We start from the raw sequence: 18,235 nt of genomic DNA on the forward strand, positions 1-18,235 counted from the left end.
TCCCTGCGCCTGTGTTCACTTGGTTTCAGGGTAATGGAACACACATATTGATGAAACTGCATACACTTGCTGCCTTCAGCGTTGGGTTCTCTAGAGCGAAGGGACACACATTGTGCGCGTCCACACAGGTTCATTAGCAGGTTACCTGTAAGCTCACACACACATATATACACACACGGTGAGTGGTAGAGAGGCAGGGCGAAGAAAAACTGTTTTGTGCTGCGGCTGAGTGGGAACAAAAGACGAATGGGGGCAGTTACATCAGAGAGCGACAGAATGAAAGAGACAGAGATAGAAAGAGAAAAGAAGGGCAGCAAAGGGAGAGACACTCGGTGATGGAGAAAAAGAGAAAAAACAAGTGAGAGTGAAGGTGTAAAAGGATGAGAGTTACTCCAGGGAGGTAGGCCTAAATAGAAAGAGAGGGAGGGAGGGTAACTTCAAAGAGGGAGTGGAAGAAAGATAGAAAGGAAAGAAAGAAAGAAAGAAAGAAAGAAAGAGAGCAACGCTGCTTGTCTGAGTCCAGGCTATAAGGATGGGCAACTGGCAGTTCAGAGAGAAAGACGGAGAGAGTGAAGGAGAGATACTGGGGGGCTGCAGAGGAGGATAAGGGACGAGAAAGCGCTCCACCACCACCACCAGCGCAATTAGTGGGCGTTCCTGCTGTGTCTTTCACAGTAGAGCTGGTTCACTGGCCAGCTGCATCCATCTCCCCACTCCTGCACACTGCAGCCAGCTCACTTTCAGGTCTGCAGAAATGCTCTCACACACTCACAAAGACGCATTTACAGCACATACCTTAAGTAACACGTCCTGCACAGTATTTATAATAGTTTAGACACATATCAACAGCATATTAATGCTCATACATTGCAGGTAATGCTGCAAGTATTCCGCAGTGCTGTGAGTGCGATGCTAATGTAGCAGTCATAGAGGACAACCTCCAAACCTTTGGCACAGCTCATAGGTCTCATCTGCGTGTTTGTGACCTGTATTCATGTCAGTCTCTCTTCCCTTTTTCTACAGGACCTGTAAGATATTCCAGTAATCCACTTCCACCACCAACACCACCTCTCAGCCAGTCAAGCATTACCTATCCAGCAAGGCAAACAAAAATGCTGTCCTAACAGCCACCTATACCTAAAAAACACGGTGATGACTGATGACGGACAGGCACATCGGCCAGTGGAGCTGGGGGAGGGTAAAAGGCTGCGCCGAGGGGAAACTAGGAGCAACACACACCCAGGAGAATGGCTCCACAGAGAATAGCTGCTCCCTGAACCCGGCCTGGAAATGTGTTTCCTCCACTGAGCCCCTTACTGGAAGGCAGCGGCACTGTTTAACAGGAGGATAGACTGCGCTTTAGAGACTGTGTGCCTAGGGCCCAGTGCACAGGGGGGCTGTTTGAAATGCAGAGCGAGGAACGTGTGTGTGTTCTGCCTTCGGATGGGTTGCTATCATATTCAGACACCTGGCGGACACTGATTGGACAGGAGCATCCCTCTGGCCACCTTGTCTGTGGGCCAAGAGGTGTGTATGCGCGTGCGTGAGCGTGTGTGAGCGTGTGCCTGTGTGTGTGTGATAATCATAGAATTGTCATTCTACAGCCACATCATCAGTGTGTTTGTGTATATGTGTCCGTGCGAGTGAAGAAGTTCATCTCCAATTCAAGATGTCATGCATCAAAAAAGCAGCAGCCAACCACTGGATGTACTATCTCAATGTGTGCGTTTGTGTTTAAAACAAGATGAAACAAAAAAGGAAACTGTACATGATGATGTGCTTTACAGGTTCTAAATATTCTGATATTGAAGAGTTAAGAAAAAAATGGACGCAGTATTTTAATATGCTCTTATCTATTTTGATGTGCATTATGACTACCGGTATACGACATCATCGCATCACTCTTGATATATGTCAGGCTTTGTGTTATTCCAAAATTTAAAAAAAAAAAAGTTTAAAAAGAAATTAAAAAAAAGATAACTCTGTTTAAGAGTGTTACTCCATTTCAACTGTGTGCACATTCAATATGTACAGTAGATGCCACCATCATCACTAGACAGATCGCAGACCATGGCTCCTAGGGTCCAACTGGGAGTCAGGTCATTTCACTTCATATCTATGTACAGTTCAGAAGTATTACTGTTAAACATTGCCATGATGTATGATTATTTCACCTACCACAGCAGTGCAGAAAGATATACATTCGATTCAGATTTCATAACACACTTGTCTGTTTGTGTATCTCAAATGTAGCCTCTTTCACTCTTCCATGCTATGTAACAATGCCCTGTACAGGGTGTCAGTCAGAGTACTGGTCATATCAAAAGGAGACATATTTAAGTATTAGAGCATAAAAGAAAGTGCAAAAAACGCCACACCAAACTTTCTCTTTTATGAAGCTCATTATTTAATGGTGTATATAAGTATTTGATGCTGTTTAAATGTAAGATGTGATGTACTAATATAATTGTGTATAGTATTTCCTAGAGATGTTTATTTTCTATAAAATGGAATATGTTATTGCTTATAAAATGTTATTAAAAGAATCCATTGATGAAAAAATAACAACCTTTTTTGGGAATGTCACTTGTCTTAAGTTGGAGCATGCCGTTTTATTGATTTTCATGTCTCTTTGTTTGGAATCGATGACACAGCATCACTTTGTTTGAAATGTTTTTTGTAACGCCAATGTTAAATATACCAGCACCTTTCAATGCTGCTATGACCAATGCCTGCTCTTTTTGTCTTTACTGAACATGCACTGACATTAACACACTGGAGGCACAATTTGGGTCAGCCCATTTTCTCACTCTCCTACCATGTGCAGTTAAATCGTGCTGCTGTACAAGTGTTCACAGTGAGTCACCAAGGTACGCGTTTTCATTGTCATAGCTGTAGTAACAAATTCAGTTAACGCAAATTATATCAGCCGTATATCAAAGCTTCCAATCTGATATTAATAAAAATGTTTATCCTTCAGATTAGAAAATAAATTCCAATACACATCCAAGAACGCACATTACAGGCAACTACTACTGTTTTTGGAATACACTAACTAGATTCATTTATGTCCGCATTTCTCCCCAAATCAGATATCTTCTGTATGTTTCGCCTGTTTTACATGACGTATGCACATGACCTACTTGCATAATTTAAGCGGGGGGAGACTTTTAACTACTTTTTATTATCATCATCATCATCATCATCATAATCATGTGGTATCAAACTCCATTACCACATTAAAATGCAAAGCACCACAGGAAACGTTATAATCTTCTTTACAAAATGCTTTAATATTTACATCATAAAAGGATGAAACCAAAGAACAAGGAAGAGATGAAAAGATGTCAGTTAAAGAACACATGAATACCTTTAGACATGGCTGGGTCTCATTCATCTCAATGCAAAGTCTTTCAGTCTTTCACATTAGAATAGTGACACACTATAAAAACATACTGGTCCTCGGACAAAAAAACACATGCCAAAGTTTTTTTTTTTAACAGTTCTCTACAAATCAATTACCTGTGTTTCTCCAGGAGTATGAACTATAGTGACTGAAAGAGCAAGTATTGCTCTTTATGTTGGAGCTACAAAGGAAAACCAGAAGTCTCACTACAGGCTCTCTTTGGAAATAATAACGGTCAATTATTTTTAAATTGGCTGCATGAATTATGTAACGTGTTGCAAAAAGTGCCAAAGGTTCTTGTCAAGAGTCTGAGTTGTCAGTCGGTAGTGCCAGAATTGGGCGCTGCCAATTTTTTTTGCCACCATAGTTGCGTACGTGTGCAACAGTGCAAAAGGTCAACTGAGTCAGACCATGTGACGCAAATAACTTGATACTGTCCCCGTTTTGACACTCGCTGCCATGGCATTACATGGCATACAGTAACAGCATTATTTGGGCCTGGTCAAAAGCTTCCGAATAGTTTAGGGGAAGAAAATAAGCATTTATCACTCTGCTTATGCGAAATACTGCGTAATCAAAGTTCATACAGATTATAAATACATTTTAAAATATGTACACAGCAAAAAAAAAGAAAAAAGAAAAAAAGACCTATGAAAATAACCTCATAAAGCCATATTATTACTCATCTCATTGAATTCAGCCTCACAGGGCTAGTGCAGATAAAGACACAGAGCTTGTGCAGTGGCTCGCCTCGCCTCGGATTATCACCAGTGAAACATGATTCAAATCAACTGTGTGAACCACCTGCGGAGTGGCTCCCCACTGAACAAGCCCACAGTCGGAGCAATCCGAGTTTGGTCGTTTTTTTCCAGAGACACCTCACTCTGCAGCCAATCAGAGAAGCCCGCCACCGCCAACCCACTGAGCACTCCTGCCTGTAGAAGGTGCATCTATGTCGGAAAGATCTGGGGTGGGACTATATGGAATAAACGCAGGGCAAATATCTCTCTCATGCTGCAAACACACGCACACACGCACGCAGACACACACACATCATTCACACAGAACTGTGATGGCTCCTCTCTGTGGACAAACTGTGGCACTGCAATGCATTCTCGCAAGGGGATTCAGCCCGGTATGCGAAAAGTGCTTCTTATATTCTGGTAATGATCCACAGCAACAAGAGTGTGAACTCAACAAGTGCCTCCTGATGTGGGGTTGGGGTGGTGGGAGGGACAATCCATGAAGACAGATCCTGACAGTCTGATATGAATCTGTATAGTTGAATAAATCTGTTCAATAGCTGCACGCCAAAATGCCAGAGACTGTATGGTTTTTCTTTTCCGTTTTTTTTTTTGTATGTCAAAGATTTTTCTATATACAGTGTCCATGCATGTCTCTCAGCATCGCCCCCCACCCCCCTTTGTCCCTTCTCTCTAGCTGTTGGTGACGGTGGTGCCGCTTCCCAGCTTGATGATCATTTGCTGGCAGTCGTGGAGGGTCCTCTTGTCTCCCAGCTTCTCCAGGGTGCGGGCTGCATCCGCCAGCATGCCCACCCTTTGGCCGGGAGCCGACAGGAAGGAGGGAGGAAGGTAGCGGCACGCCAGCATCACAGCCTCCGCCTGCTCCCGCTGGCCTGGTCGCGTCTCACACTCCTCTGCATGCACAAAAAAAGAAAAAAAAACAAAGAATGTGGTTACCACGGTATTTTGGGATCATCAACCACCAACAGACTTCGGTGGCTTCTTGTTTAATTAGTGATGGGATTTAGTGTAGTGAACAATAGGGCAAAATGGATGAGAAGCTGATTACAATTAAATGTCACAGCTCTCAACAACTTTTATTAAAAAAAGTGTAAGAAAACACATTCAATTATTGCTAGGAAAATTAGCAGCATCCACAGTTTATTAGTAAGTTTAAAAGGCTATGCATAAAAAATATAATAATTATTAAGTAATTAAGACCACAACAAACAAAACAAATTCCAAATATCATGAGCAGCAAAAAGCTAATAAAACAATTATAATACAGACAGAATTAGTGGATGAAAAGAATGAAACAAAAATACGTCCACACACACACACACACACACACACACACACACACACACCTGTTTTGGCTCCAGGCGTTGCTCTGCGTCGCAGCGAGCGATCCAGGAGCTGATGTGTGCGAGTGGGGCTGGCCCCTGCCATCAGCCTGGCTGTAGCTTCATGAAGGAACAACTGGAAAGAGATGGAAGGATGAGAGATAAGGAGGAGGAGGAGGAGGAGGAGGAGGCGGCGAAGGAGGAGGCGAAGGAGGAGGAGGAATGAGAGCAAGTGATGATGACTCATACAGAGCGTTCAGTTCTACCTCAGAGAGACTTTGAATCCTTGTGAACAACGCTGCTAAACACTTGCCTCAGGGGTGTGTGTGTGTGTGTGTGTGTGTGTGTGTGTGTGTGTGTGTGTGTGTGTGTGTGTGTTGCAACACCTCCTAGCTAATTTCCACAGAGAATTGTGCTGCGGACTGCCTGCAAATATGTGCACAGGAAGTTTTTGTACGTGTATATGTGGTGTGCTTCTCTTAAAGTGTCATGGTTTTTTGGATTTGAATTCTACGCGAGTTTGTCGTTCCAGGTATGTGTGGCACGTAGGAATCTGTCATCGTGCCTGTCGATCTTCCACATGTCAGTTTATGAGGATTTTAAGGAACATTCTGACTGATGGTGCCTCACAATAGAAGCACACCAACAAAGGCACTGAACAGATGTGTTCATCTTGTTTTAATAGTTCTCCGAGGGTTTGTCAAAAAGTATTAATGCTGTCTTTGTTTGTGTGTTAGACTGAGAGGAAATGAAAGTTTGATTGTATGTCAGGAAGACAATGGATCCCCTAAACTGCTCACAAAATTAAGTACTTGCATGAGCTAAATGACTAAAATGTAGATGAACAGTCAATATGGTTATACATACTCTCCGCATTGCAGGCCTGAAGCTGTGCGCCAGTTTGCGTAAGGAGCTTAGATCTTGCTGGAAGCCTTGGAGCTCCGGTGGGGAGGCCTGGTGGACCCCCGCAGGGCCGCTGTTACCCACCAACCCTGACCCCGCAGGACCAGCCCCCTGTTGCTGCAGACGCCACACATTAGTCCTCATTACCAAAAGGAGATCCCCCAAAAGCAACTGGACGACCTAGAGAGAAATGGACAAGATTAGGAATAAGAAGGGATACATTTCACTGCCAGAACTAGTCACTGATGCCACAAGCTGCAGTGCAGTAACACCACTGACTAATGACCTGGATAATGAAATGTGAGCAATGTGTAGTTGAGTGTCAAAAAAACCACAGTTCCTTTAACTACATTTAAAGTGTAGTGGCTGGAAAGACAGCATGCGTCTCTGTTCCAGACCTAAAATTGAGGGAGATGCTGGAAATGTGTTTCTACTTCAACTGTTACAGAGCTCTACTCGAAGTTGAAGGGCATTTTCCACCCTCCCTGTGTGCGTGTTCTGCTGTTAGGGGCCCAGCTCTGTGTTGCACTGCAGGTACATTGCACTCCGCTGAGACACACATGCAATGCAACTACAATGCACCACAGCTCTGGCCGTAGACGTACACACGCTGTGAGCTACCTATCCACCAGCATCACCATCTGCCGAACGCTAGAGGGTAGGACACCGCGGTATCGCAAAGAGAAGTTGTTAAAGGGATTTGCCGTCTTTGGTAAAGTGTGTGGCTCCGTATTGTGAAAAGAAAGTGTGTGTGTGTGTGTGTGTGTGTGTGTGTGTGTGTGTGTGTGTGTGTGTGTGTGTGTGTGTGTGTGTGTGTGTGTGTGTACTCGAGCGATAATGTGTGGGCATTTTCTGTGTTTATAATTTTATACACACACACGTGTGGGCACATTTGTCAGTGTGTGCTTTCGTGTGTGTAATTTTTTTCATATTTTTGATGCAGATTGCTCACAAAATTTCCTCCATAGGAATAATAAAAATCAACCTGACTTTAATGTGCACTCTGCAAGTGCTTGTGCCTTTGTGTGTAAGTGTGTACCTTGTCTAAACTGGAGCTGTGGCAGTGTGGTCCTAGGTTGAGGCTGTCTCGGAGCAGGGCGCTGGCCTTGTCGCTGTAGCTCAGACTCAGCTGGCAGTTTTCTGGCTTGGACAGCAGAGCCCGCACCGCTCTGAATGTGTTCAGACACGCCTTGGGCAGAAGACTCCTGACAGAGCGAGGGGGAAAAAGAGACAGAGGACACAGGTTAAAGTAGTGGAAGTGGGTTTGTGTGTGTGTGTGTGTGTGTGTGTGTCCTCTGCTGGGCATCAGCAGACAAGTGCAGCGCACTCCTAGGCTGGCTGCACACGTTCCAGCGTGTACATGTCCAACTTACTCTGCGTTCTGCAGACTTCGGGGCAAGTGCTCAACGGTGGGATACAGTCTTTCCGCCGCAGCGTCATCTCCTTGGAGCCAGTTGATGATCACCACAGCAACCGAGGACCACCACTTGGAGTGGGGGTCACAGCCTGGAAGTTGGAACAGAACAGTCAAAAGGCGAGTTGCCCACAGACAAACAAACATGCAAATATTTGAATCCCCCCACTGCCCACTTTCAAATTTAACATGCATGACAGTGCACACACATACAGACACACAGCTGCTGTCTGTATATTTGACCTCTGAATCAATCTGTTTCTCCCCTCTGGCACAGTCACAACATGCTGAGAGAAAGCAGCCATTTTGACGACTCCCCCACGAGGGAAAACTACTCCATTTAACATTGGGCAACACACACACACACACACACACACACACACACACACACACACACACACACACACACACACACACACACACACACACACACACACACACACACACACACACACACAAAGACACAGACACACACACACAGACTTAACACTGTGTGAGCAACCTGAGCCTCTGCCAAGACAAGTCTCTCCATTAAAATCCCTTCACAGACTCCCTTACCCTCCCACATCCTCCCTCCTCTCAAGGTGATCACCGATTTGACAGCACTGAAGATAGATGAAGCAATCTAGTGGATGCCTCCCTTTTACCTAGCCTCCTTTCACTCAGATCAGTGATCAGTAAGGACAAAGGAAAGTGGAAGTCAACCCAGTGGAAATCCGGCTACTCGATCTAAGTAGTGTAAAAATTAACTTTATCTTACTGTTTCTTACTTTGCAAGCACATTAAGGAAATCGAAAAGTCAGGGCAGCTGAGGGAAAGATGCGGGAAAAGCGAATGTAATTTTCTCATAGAAGACAAACAGTAATGACGTAAGGAGCCCAAATCCACACTTGAATGTGTCGCTGTACTCGAGCAACAGAAGTAGTCTCAGTCAGTGAGGTTGCCAAGGTTTTAGAAGCTGATTTTGGGCAGGGATTCAAAAATGTCTGCCATTACTTGGCACTAATGTTTTTTGAACAAGTGCGTTGTTAACAGAAGTGACAGTTGTCACCAGTGACTTACCAGTCACAGTAGCCATGTTGGAGCCGATAGCAAAGGACTGGGAGGCTGCACCGGCTGCATCTGATGCACTAATCAACAGCTGGAGGTACTCCAGGGCATCAGCGTATTCCCTGAGAAGACACACACACACACACACACACACTCTAGGGTTATTTTGCTGCCACATGAACATACGATTTAAAATCTATCCAAAGGCACTCTTAAATTATTTTCTATAGTCAATAACATTGTCCTTATTGTTGTTCTTCCGCTTGTTTCTATCTATTCTTATCTAAACTGTGTCAAAGAGTAAACACACCATGAAATTCTAACACAAGATATAAATGGTATACAAATTACACAGTTCTTTGGAAGTATGTTATGTTTTCTCACCCCTCGCCCTGGCTGGGGCTTTTCTCTCCACAAGGCTGGGCCACACAATACAGGGCCTTCTCCAGGAGGTGTTCTCTGAAAGCCTGAGTCACCTGGGCCAGAGGATCCACTGTAAGAGTACCAACAAAACATTAGCACGTAGTGTACATGTACAAAACAGGAGGTTTAGGCATTAGGTGACTAAGTTAAAGAGGATTCAAGGCATTAAATTAGCCACTATAGAACACAGTTACTAACCAGTATTTCCAGCCTGGCTGTAGATGCTTTCTTTAGGAGTGCTGCGAATGGCCCAGTCCCCATCCACAAAGAAGCGGTGACCTAGTGGGTGACAGAGCCACTGCATAGCTGGAGGCACGCTGCCACTAGATGACAGGCACGCCTGGCGGGCACTGCTCAGGAACACACGCTATCAAAAAAAAACAAAAAAACAGTTTACTAATGATGTTTTGGTTCAGCATAGCTCAGTTTATTTCAAGTGGGTAAGTCCCAGGGTCATTAACAACTCAGTTTCTGTTAATTAAACATGAACCAAACATCAACTTAAAACTACTTGCTGCTCATGTGCATAGCACTTAACCTCTAAACAACCAACATGATAATGTGCAAGTACTTCTGACAGTATCCAAGCAAAAATATTTCCAAATATATATACAATATTAAAATATTTTTTTGCACAATATGAATGACTGAGCAAGACGTCTGCGCAGGTGCAAACTAAGGGGACTTACAGAGGTAAAATGCAGGATCCTTGGCAGGCTGGCTTTGACCCGTAGAGCTGCAGAGACGTAGACCTCAGCTAGAGAGGCAACAGGCAGACAGGAGCCAGCACACTCTGCCAGGTTCACCGCACTTAGAGCCATGTGCACTGCTGACAGGTGGCTACCATTCAGCTTACCTGTATGCACAGAGAGAGGAAAAGAAAAGCATATTAAATATATTTTATTACAGAGAACAACAGTGATGTAATAATCATGGTCTGGTAATAATTACCTAAACAAAATGATTAAACCTTTTATTGCCAGTCAATCAACATAACAGTAAAACTGGGGAGCTGAGTTGGTCTTTAAACACCTGAGATTCTGTCACTTTAATATGCTCCCTACAGTGCTCAGTCTACAACACTGAATTTATTTGGAATGGTTTCCCCCACCAACCGACCTGTCATGTGTAGCTGGTGCAGGCGGTGGTAAACCAGTGCAGCATCACGGCTGCTCTTGCAGGCATCCTCCTGCAGGGGGCGATCAGATCGCAGCCCTCCAGCCCGGGCAGCCAGCCAACGGCCCACCCAGAGGCGCTGGAGGCAGAATCTTAGCAGGGACCAGAGGGCAGCACAGGCCAGGTCCAACTGGGAGGTGGGTAAGGGACGACCAAGAGCCTTTAGACAGGTCCACAGGTTCTGACTGGCCTGAGCAAAATCTCCCTGAGGAGGGCAAAAAGAGATAAGTGATGATAATAGAGAACAGATAAAAGGTGGGCCAGACTAAGTTGCTGAAGACAGGGAGATAACAAAAGGAAACTCCTGAGGAAGAACCTTTTAAAAATGATCAAATGTACAAAGAACATACTCTAGCTAGGTCTAGGTCAGCCTGCTTGCGGTGCCTCCAGAACAAGACAGAGGATCCAGAGTGCGGTCTGGTTACAGGTTCTCCATACACCAAAAGCCGGATCAGAACCCCTGACACCAGAACACCGTTCAGGAGCCACACCAGTATGGTTGGCAGCATCCAGTCCATCCAGCCCCACGAGTCCGCTACAGAAAACACAAGTTTTTTTTATTTAACTATAAACACGTAGAATGCATCACATGAAAACCAGAACCTTATATAATTTCAAAACAACTCATTTTTGTAAAAATTTTATTGACAGTGGCTCCATTTGAACCACCCCTCCCTACCTGCAATATCCACACCCAGGACACTCCTTCCTGCGTGATGGGTGGCAGTGGCTGCGGTGCTGTCAGCTGAGCTGCTGCCAGATGAGCAGAGCAGGGCGGCCAGAGGGTTGAGGGAGAGGAAGAGGAAGGTGAAGGCGCACAACGCCATGCGAGAACGATCTAACATGCCTCCAGCACTACCTCCTGCTGCCGGTCTGTCTGAAATGCCTACATTGGGCTGTAGAGTAGAAGAGAGATAGCAGTGTTACTCAATGTGAAAAAAGTGTAAACATACTGCAGACAGTATGTCTATGTTTTATTTTTTTCTGCTGATGAAGTGCAGTTTTATTGTTTGTAGTTTAGCAGTTTAAACAAGAGCTGCATACCTTGGTGTCCTCTACCATCGGACTGTCAGGCTCAGAGTCACTGCCACAGTGCGAGAAAGAGGTGGGGGAGCCCACATCAGAGGCTGGCGGGGTGGGCAGCTCGTTCTTCACATCAGCTGGTCCATCCACCTCCATGGCAACCAGGTCCTTAAGAGACTCTGAGGAAAGAGGAAAGGAGCAGTTAGAGGGTCAATCAGGGCTGCGAAAATAAAGACATCTTCAACCTACAATTCCACTCACTTAAAGGTAACAAAAGACCATTTCTGCTTCAGTCATTTCAGGATAACAGTTACTATCAATAGACCTCATCACAAAAGGTCAGCTGAATGACTTACTTTCGGGAAATTGAAATACATTTCAGAGAATCTATTATGGCATAAAGACGAGAGAAAGGTTTTAAGCACGTACTGTTTTTCTGGGCTGCCATTTTAAAAGCCATATTCTCCTGTTTGAGTTTCTGGTTGGTCTGCTGCAGGTATCGGATGTAGTCGATGGCTTTCCTCAGCACTGCAGACTTGTTGAGCTGTGAGAAAGTGGAAACATAGACAATAATATAATTAGCTTCTTCTTCCTCTTCTCAACTGACTGCCAGATCTCACAAAAAAATACCGCACATGAGGTCTTCTTTCCTACCTTGGCCTCCGTGCCAGCCACCAGATCTTTGAGCTCGATGATTTTGTCATTAATTGAGGAGCGGTAGCGCTTCTCGATGGCGTTGTGGGCCGTGCGCTTCTCTCCCTTGTGTGGCTGGCCAGCCAGCTTGCCGCTGATGGCGATGCGGTTAATGGGCAGCTTGTCAGTGTCCACCATGACGGGCACTGTGGTCAGGATGGTGCCACCGTTCATAAAAGCCTGAGTGGGTAAATGAGGTGGCACGGGAAAAATGGGAAAAGACAGAAAATAGAAGGATGAGTTGACAGAAAAATGCACAGTAAAATCCTATTTGAATCAACATTATTCATCAATCACATACTGTGATATTTAAAATCACAAGAGAATGCATCTTTCCAGGCTTCAAGCTATGCGCCGGTGTCTAAACCACCAATTAGTGTCTTATGAAGAACTACTGGCAGCATGAGCTACAGGCGTGGTTTAACGCTAGGTGTGTGTGAGAAGTGACTGCTCGAAAACAACAATGTTGGCTGCTAAAAAGGTTAGCGTTGATGCTGGTAGCATCAGTTATAGCAAAACTGGAGAATATGTATTCACTAAAAGAAGAGCAAAGAACTGCACTGAAGGCTTTTCTCAATGGAAAACATCTTCTCTCGACTGGCTTCGCTAAGAGTTTAACTGCGTTGTATGGTTTGCTTATCTGATTGGGTAAAGTTTGCCTGTGATATGGCGGTGACAGGCAGATAGTTCATCCAATCACCTGCCAAGTATTTTTCTGAGAATGCCTAGCCCTTTTCCAAACAGTTTCCAATGACGACTTCCCAGATGGACCTGTGTAACAAACCATCTAGCACAGTTAGGTTATTTAACAGCAGCTTACATAATATCTTTACTTCACTGATGGCTTGCTTTTGGAATAATTATTCTAAAAGTACTTCTCTCTTACAAGTTCAATTTAAGGTCACAGGAGTATATTAGATCTTAGCAGTAACAGTTCAGATATCTGAAGTGTAAATTCAGTGGCTGCACAGTGAGTGCTTTGTATGATCTCAGTATGGAGTTGAACATGTTGTGCCTACCTGCAATGAAGTGCTCTGCGCTTGGGTGGTGGTGGCCAGGGATGTGGGAGAGGACACAGTAGTGACAATGCAAGGGTCATGCTTCAGAGTGGTCAGCAGCAGAGACTCAGCCTTGATGAACTGTGGCTGCAGCAACACCTGAGAAAACACACACAAATACACACGTACAGTTAAGATGCACAGTTCTTCTTTTGGTTCCATGTCACACAAACGAGTGAGTAGAGTGCACTTACAGGTACTTGCTGTACGTGGGATGTGATGGTTTGCGCTGTTGGGCTTGCTGTCGTGGCCAGGAGAGGAGAAGTGGTGGTCAGTCCTTGGATCTGAGTCTGAATGGTCACCGGCTGAACACTTGGAGGTGAGGATGACAAGCTGGTGGTGGGTTGGCTCACGCTGCCAGGAGTGACAGCTGGAAGAGAGTTATGCAAAAAGATTAATTCAAGCAGGTTAAATTGTATGAAATATCCATGACAAAAATCCATCTCATTACCCAGAAATTCTACAGGGCATGAAGTAATTGCTAAATTGCTTTCACTTAATTATTGCAGCGAGCAAGAATTAGTTTTTTCATACAGACAAAAAATATTCCTGCATCGTTTAAAAACTGTTCACCATTTAAATGTTTCAGAAATTTCAGTGGCATCAGATTCCAGCACTCAAACAAGCCTCTCCTGCAAGTTTGTAGTTGAAAATAACAATACATTGTATCAGTATTTAGTATCAGCCAATATCAGCTTTAAAAAGCTAGGTCCAATTTCTCCAGTATTCTTTTTACTGCTGCAATAGTCACCTGTTACAACAGAGAAACTACCAACAAAACTATGTCATGTTTTTTACATTAAGAATGGGAACAGCTTACATTTTCTACATCAACATTTGCACTAAGCCTGAATTGGTACTAAGAGAAAAAAAAACATACTGGTATTGGCCAATTAAGGTAAAAAAATATATTAGATATATGTATTGGTTTAAAAAATATCATTGGTTATTACTGGTACGACTCTAGAAGCAAGAGCTTTTTTTGCCACACTTGACAAGGTACAAACCATTGTCTGTGGGTTTGTAGGCCAATAGGTGAACTGCAATCTCATTAGAAATAAGAGATAGCAACATTCAGTGTGTCACCTCATATTTCTTATCAGCTCCAACTGGACTAGCCATTGCAATCGCTTATCAGTAGCTGTCAGGTTTGGGGATTTTTCTCCAGTAATAAAAATATATTGCACCCTGGACAATTCAGAAGGAATGTTTAACTAACTACAATCAGTTGTCAAAGTATTAAATATCACTGGACATGGCTGCCGCGGATATGCATATATCGTACAATATGTACGGTGTACATATACTACCGTATGTACATATATACAACGTAGGTTTTCCAGACAAAGCATTTTCATTTAGCTCACAGACCCTCACACCGCTGAGCAAAGTCTATTAGATTAGGACTTGGATACAAGATCAGCTGAGGTTGAATAACCAGTGCACTTGGTGAAAAGCCACCTGGTTGGACACGCAATATCTGCTACAAAGCATCTGTAGAGAAAATAAGATTTGAAGAATTTAATTTTAGATTTAAATAAATTACCTGCCTATTTCTGGTTGAAACCTGCTAATTAAAGTTGTTTAAAACAGCAGGAACCTGACTGGTACGGGCCAACTTTATTCAGTCAAATAGAAAGGATATATTATGGATATTGGATTGATCCAGTGACAGATATGAAAAACCAATAAATTGGCATAGAGAAAACCCTGCGTTACCCTTTTCAAGCCTTTAACATGGATTTACGTTTAGAGGTTTGTATCATATGTTATCTAATGCCTCTAAAAGTCACTACAATAACCATCAAAGAGTGCTTACCTGTGAAGCTGTTCTGGGCGCTATAGCTGGTCCGCACCTGTTGGGGCTGAGCCTGGGCCTGAAGTTGTGCAAGTGGCTTGGGCTGGGGCTGGGGCTGGGGCTGAGGTGGGGTCTGGGGTGCAGGTGAGGTGAAGAGAGCCTGGGGTGTGGAGCTGAAAGCTGGGTTCGGTCCTGGTGAGCCATGAGGCGAAGCTGCCTGGGCTGGGGCAGATGGGCTGAGAATGGGTTGGGGCTGCTCCACCTGGGGCTGTCTGAGGGTCTGAGCCTGCTGCGGGGAGGCGGGCTGCTGCCTCTGGGTGGAGCTCGGCATCTGGGCCAGGGGGGACTGTTGGAAGGTGGGAGGCTGGAAGGTCTTGTCTGGGGTGGAGGAACTACGAGTGATGGGAGGGCCCAAGAGTGCATCCAGGTGGGGGCTACTGCTTAGGATGGAAGAGGGAGTTGAAGATGGAGATGTGGTAGTGGTGGCTGGAGGGGCAGGTGAGGTGATGGTCTGGGTCAAAGGAGGAAGCTCTTGGGTAGGAGGGGGCCCGGTGTACGGAGGGTTATCAAACAGCCCTCCGAACTCCATGTCCTGGTTGCTGATGAGCTGTAGCATGTCTGAAGAGGGAGAGAAAGCAGAACCACTATCACTGCTATTGACCAAGTAGAAAAATATGTAAGCAAGCAATATCCCAAACTGAAAACATATTCTCCGTGGCAAACTGGATCACCTGCATTTGCATCTTTAATGCTAGTCAGCCTTACATCTACCCACACAGTGTTTATGATATAACAGATCAGAGGAAGCACTTAAAAGTAAGCTACAGAATACAACAGTAATGCAGTGAAATATAATCAGTCTAAACAGTATAATAAACAGTAGCAGTGACAAAGCTTTTACTGCAGCGTGGGATAAGGATGCACAATTTGATCCAGAACCATCTAATGTTATAAGGTCAATCTTAGAATAAAATAAGTATAAAACATCAAAATTGTTTATTGGGGGAAAAAAAATATTGTTATATTATTATGGTTTCTTTTCATACTAAAAAAATATATATAACATGAATTAGAACAAGAACTGAATAACATAAATTGGATTCTTAATGGATAAAATAACAAAACCACATTCACAGTGCATGCTGACATGCACAGTACAAACACACCTAGCACCAGGTACACATATAATGAACTTTGTACGTGTAATGTTCATCAACCAATGTGCAGTCATACTATTTATAGCATTCCCGCAGCTGTGGGCCCAAGTACTACAAGGGACAAGCAGAAAACTGATCCCACGTACTGTAACAAACATATGAAAGAGTCATGAAACTAACTTTATGGTCCCATTGGCATGAGTAATATGTTTCAAAATGTATTCCTTCACACAAACTGGCACGTGTGAACTGCGTAACGGCGTCAAATTAACACAGGAAATATAATGTTCAAAATAAATGAGATAGCATTTGCTTTCAGTCTATTCAAGGCCCCCTTATATTCTGCTCTAGAAAGATTGACTAATTATTTTATAGTCTCTAATTTTGAGCTGATGAAGCTCACCAGGAATATACTGCAAAATATATATATTTATATAAATAAAAAACTCCAGTGACACTTTGAGTGTTATGTTGTGTCTGCAGTGAAAACGCAGCACCCTGGATTTGTAATCCAGTGTTTTGTATGAGGTGATCGCTCTTGACCAATCAGAGCGCGTCTCAGAGACTTGCTATGCCGATCAGCCCAAGACACGAGAGAGAGAGAGAGAGAGAGAGAGAGAGAGAGAGAGAGAGAGAGAGAGAGAGAGAGAGAGAGCGCTGTCTGTGGCTCCGCACAAGGTTACCATCGAGCAGCATCACCGAGGGTTACTGTCGGTCAAATTTAGGAAGTGGGCGATATCCATGACAGTACAGTACACGGCGATATTCACAAATACACGCACACACAATCAGCAATTACTGGAAAGCAAATGGAAACAAAATATACCACTAATATATATATATATATGTCTAATTAAACAATGTTTTTTTTTTTTTTTTTAATTCTACAGCCCAAACATTACATCAAACGAGTGAGAATGTGACTACAACACATACATTAACAGCTTAATTGCAACCCCAGTAATTACACAAGCACGTGGTTTTCATTTATAAAAAGTATTTAATATGTAAAAGGTAAAAAAAAACAAAAAAACGTGCTAACAACAAAAATAAGGAATAGACAGTGAGGTGCAATAGAGGACATCGTTACAATAATAATTGTATCTCTTGATAAAAACCAAATCCACGGTCGGTTGGTTCGGTCAACCGAGGCCCTGTGAACCCACCGAGGAGGAATGAACGACAGTAACCCCTGTCTGTGGGGCAGATTGGGGGCGGGGCGCACTCACGACCAATTTACCAGCAGCTTAGCCTCAAATATGAGCTCAACTCTTATAATAATCGGTAAGTGTTTAACGCACAATAAGAGTGTGACAGTGAGTTGTGGTCTTGTGCAGGAGACCACCTATTCTCACCTCAGCTAACCTCCAGTGAGGGCCAGCTTTAGCTGATGCAGGCTACACTGTGAGCTTAAACCCTTTAAAGTTGGCCACTGGTGGTACTTTATGTTGGTATACAGTGGGGGAACATTTAATGTGAGGAGGAAGGGCTTAACTTACAAACTGTTATTGGTTTCCAGCTGTTAAATGCGACTGGGTGAGCTAACGCTAGCGAGCTGTCATTGTTATATTTGTCTTACCGTCAATGTCGCTTAACAGGGCCGTGTCAATATCGCTGGGGTCATTGAGCGACAGCGTTGGATCCAGGTTATCCAGCGAGGGATCGTCAAAAGACAGGCTGTTCATCTTCACTCCGGTGTCTGGCTTTCCGATGTAGACTTCACTTGGCTGTCGAATCGCTCAAAGAGAGACAGAGAGAGAGGGGGGGGGGTTTAAAAAAAAAAGGAAATCGGGACACTTCTCACGTCCCTACATCTGCCAGAGCGTCAGATTCCCCCGAGTTCACCTGAAACACGCGTGAAGTGAGCCGCAACTTCTTATCGATGTGTGTGCTAACTACTCTCACTCTGCCCCCATGGTCGAGCAGGGAAACTTGTCAAAACCCAAACCAAACACTGAGGCTCATTCACTACTAACGTGCTTACGGCGGCAGCAGAGCGGTCCCACCCAGCCGAGGGTGATTGACAGGCGCGACAGCCAATCACAGCG

At 44.1% G+C, this 18,235-nt stretch overlaps 2 protein-coding genes across 4 annotated transcripts in view; one reads left to right on the plus strand and one right to left on the minus strand.

Moving 5' to 3' along the window:
- The window catches only part of LOC127356151 (retinoic acid-induced protein 1), a 55,649-nt gene extending 52,920 nt beyond the window's left edge, over positions 1-2,729 (plus strand). For all 3 annotated transcript variants that reach the window (XM_051387684.1, XM_051387683.1, XM_051387681.1), the window contains one exon: positions 1,024-2,729. In XM_051387684.1, coding sequence (XP_051243644.1) covers positions 1,024-1,032 — 9 coding nt within the window. In that variant the 3' untranslated portion in view covers positions 1,033-2,729. The remainder of the gene's footprint in view (positions 1-1,023) is intronic.
- Positions 2,730-3,272: 543 nt separating this feature from the next.
- srebf1 (sterol regulatory element binding transcription factor 1) lies at positions 3,273-18,177 on the minus strand. Its single transcript, XM_051387690.1, has 19 exons — positions 17,767-18,177; positions 15,052-15,648; positions 13,427-13,602; positions 13,194-13,331; positions 12,136-12,354; positions 11,911-12,025; positions 11,503-11,660; positions 11,138-11,354; positions 10,809-10,993; positions 10,402-10,663; positions 9,972-10,138; positions 9,481-9,649; positions 9,244-9,352; positions 8,872-8,981; positions 7,769-7,901; positions 7,435-7,600; positions 6,360-6,575; positions 5,517-5,628; positions 3,273-5,063 (listed from the first exon to the last, which is right to left on the minus strand). The coding sequence occupies exons 1-19, from the start codon at positions 17,870-17,872 to the stop codon at positions 4,843-4,845; spliced, it is 3,576 nt and encodes a 1,191-aa protein (XP_051243650.1). The 5' UTR covers positions 17,873-18,177; the 3' UTR covers positions 3,273-4,842.
- Positions 18,178-18,235: the final 58 nt, after the last annotated feature.

This window comes from Dicentrarchus labrax, unplaced genomic scaffold (genome assembly GCF_905237075.1).
Source record: "Dicentrarchus labrax unplaced genomic scaffold, dlabrax2021, whole genome shotgun sequence".
NCBI classification, from domain to species: Eukaryota; Metazoa; Chordata; class Actinopteri; family Moronidae; genus Dicentrarchus; species Dicentrarchus labrax.

Excerpts from the sequence above, each read along its gene's own strand:
- srebf1 (XM_051387690.1), bottom strand. The coding sequence starts at position 17,872 with ATGAACAGCCTGTCTTTTGACGATCCCTCGCTGGATAACCTGGATCCA. Across the intron at positions 15,649-17,766 it reads CCTGTTAAGCGACATTGACG|ACATGCTACAGCTCATCAGC; the intron begins GTAAGACAAATA and ends CTCCCTCTTCAG. Across the intron at positions 10,664-10,808 it reads CTGACCTAGACCTAGCTAGA|GGAGATTTTGCTCAGGCCAG; the intron begins GTATGTTCTTTG and ends TGCCCTCCTCAG.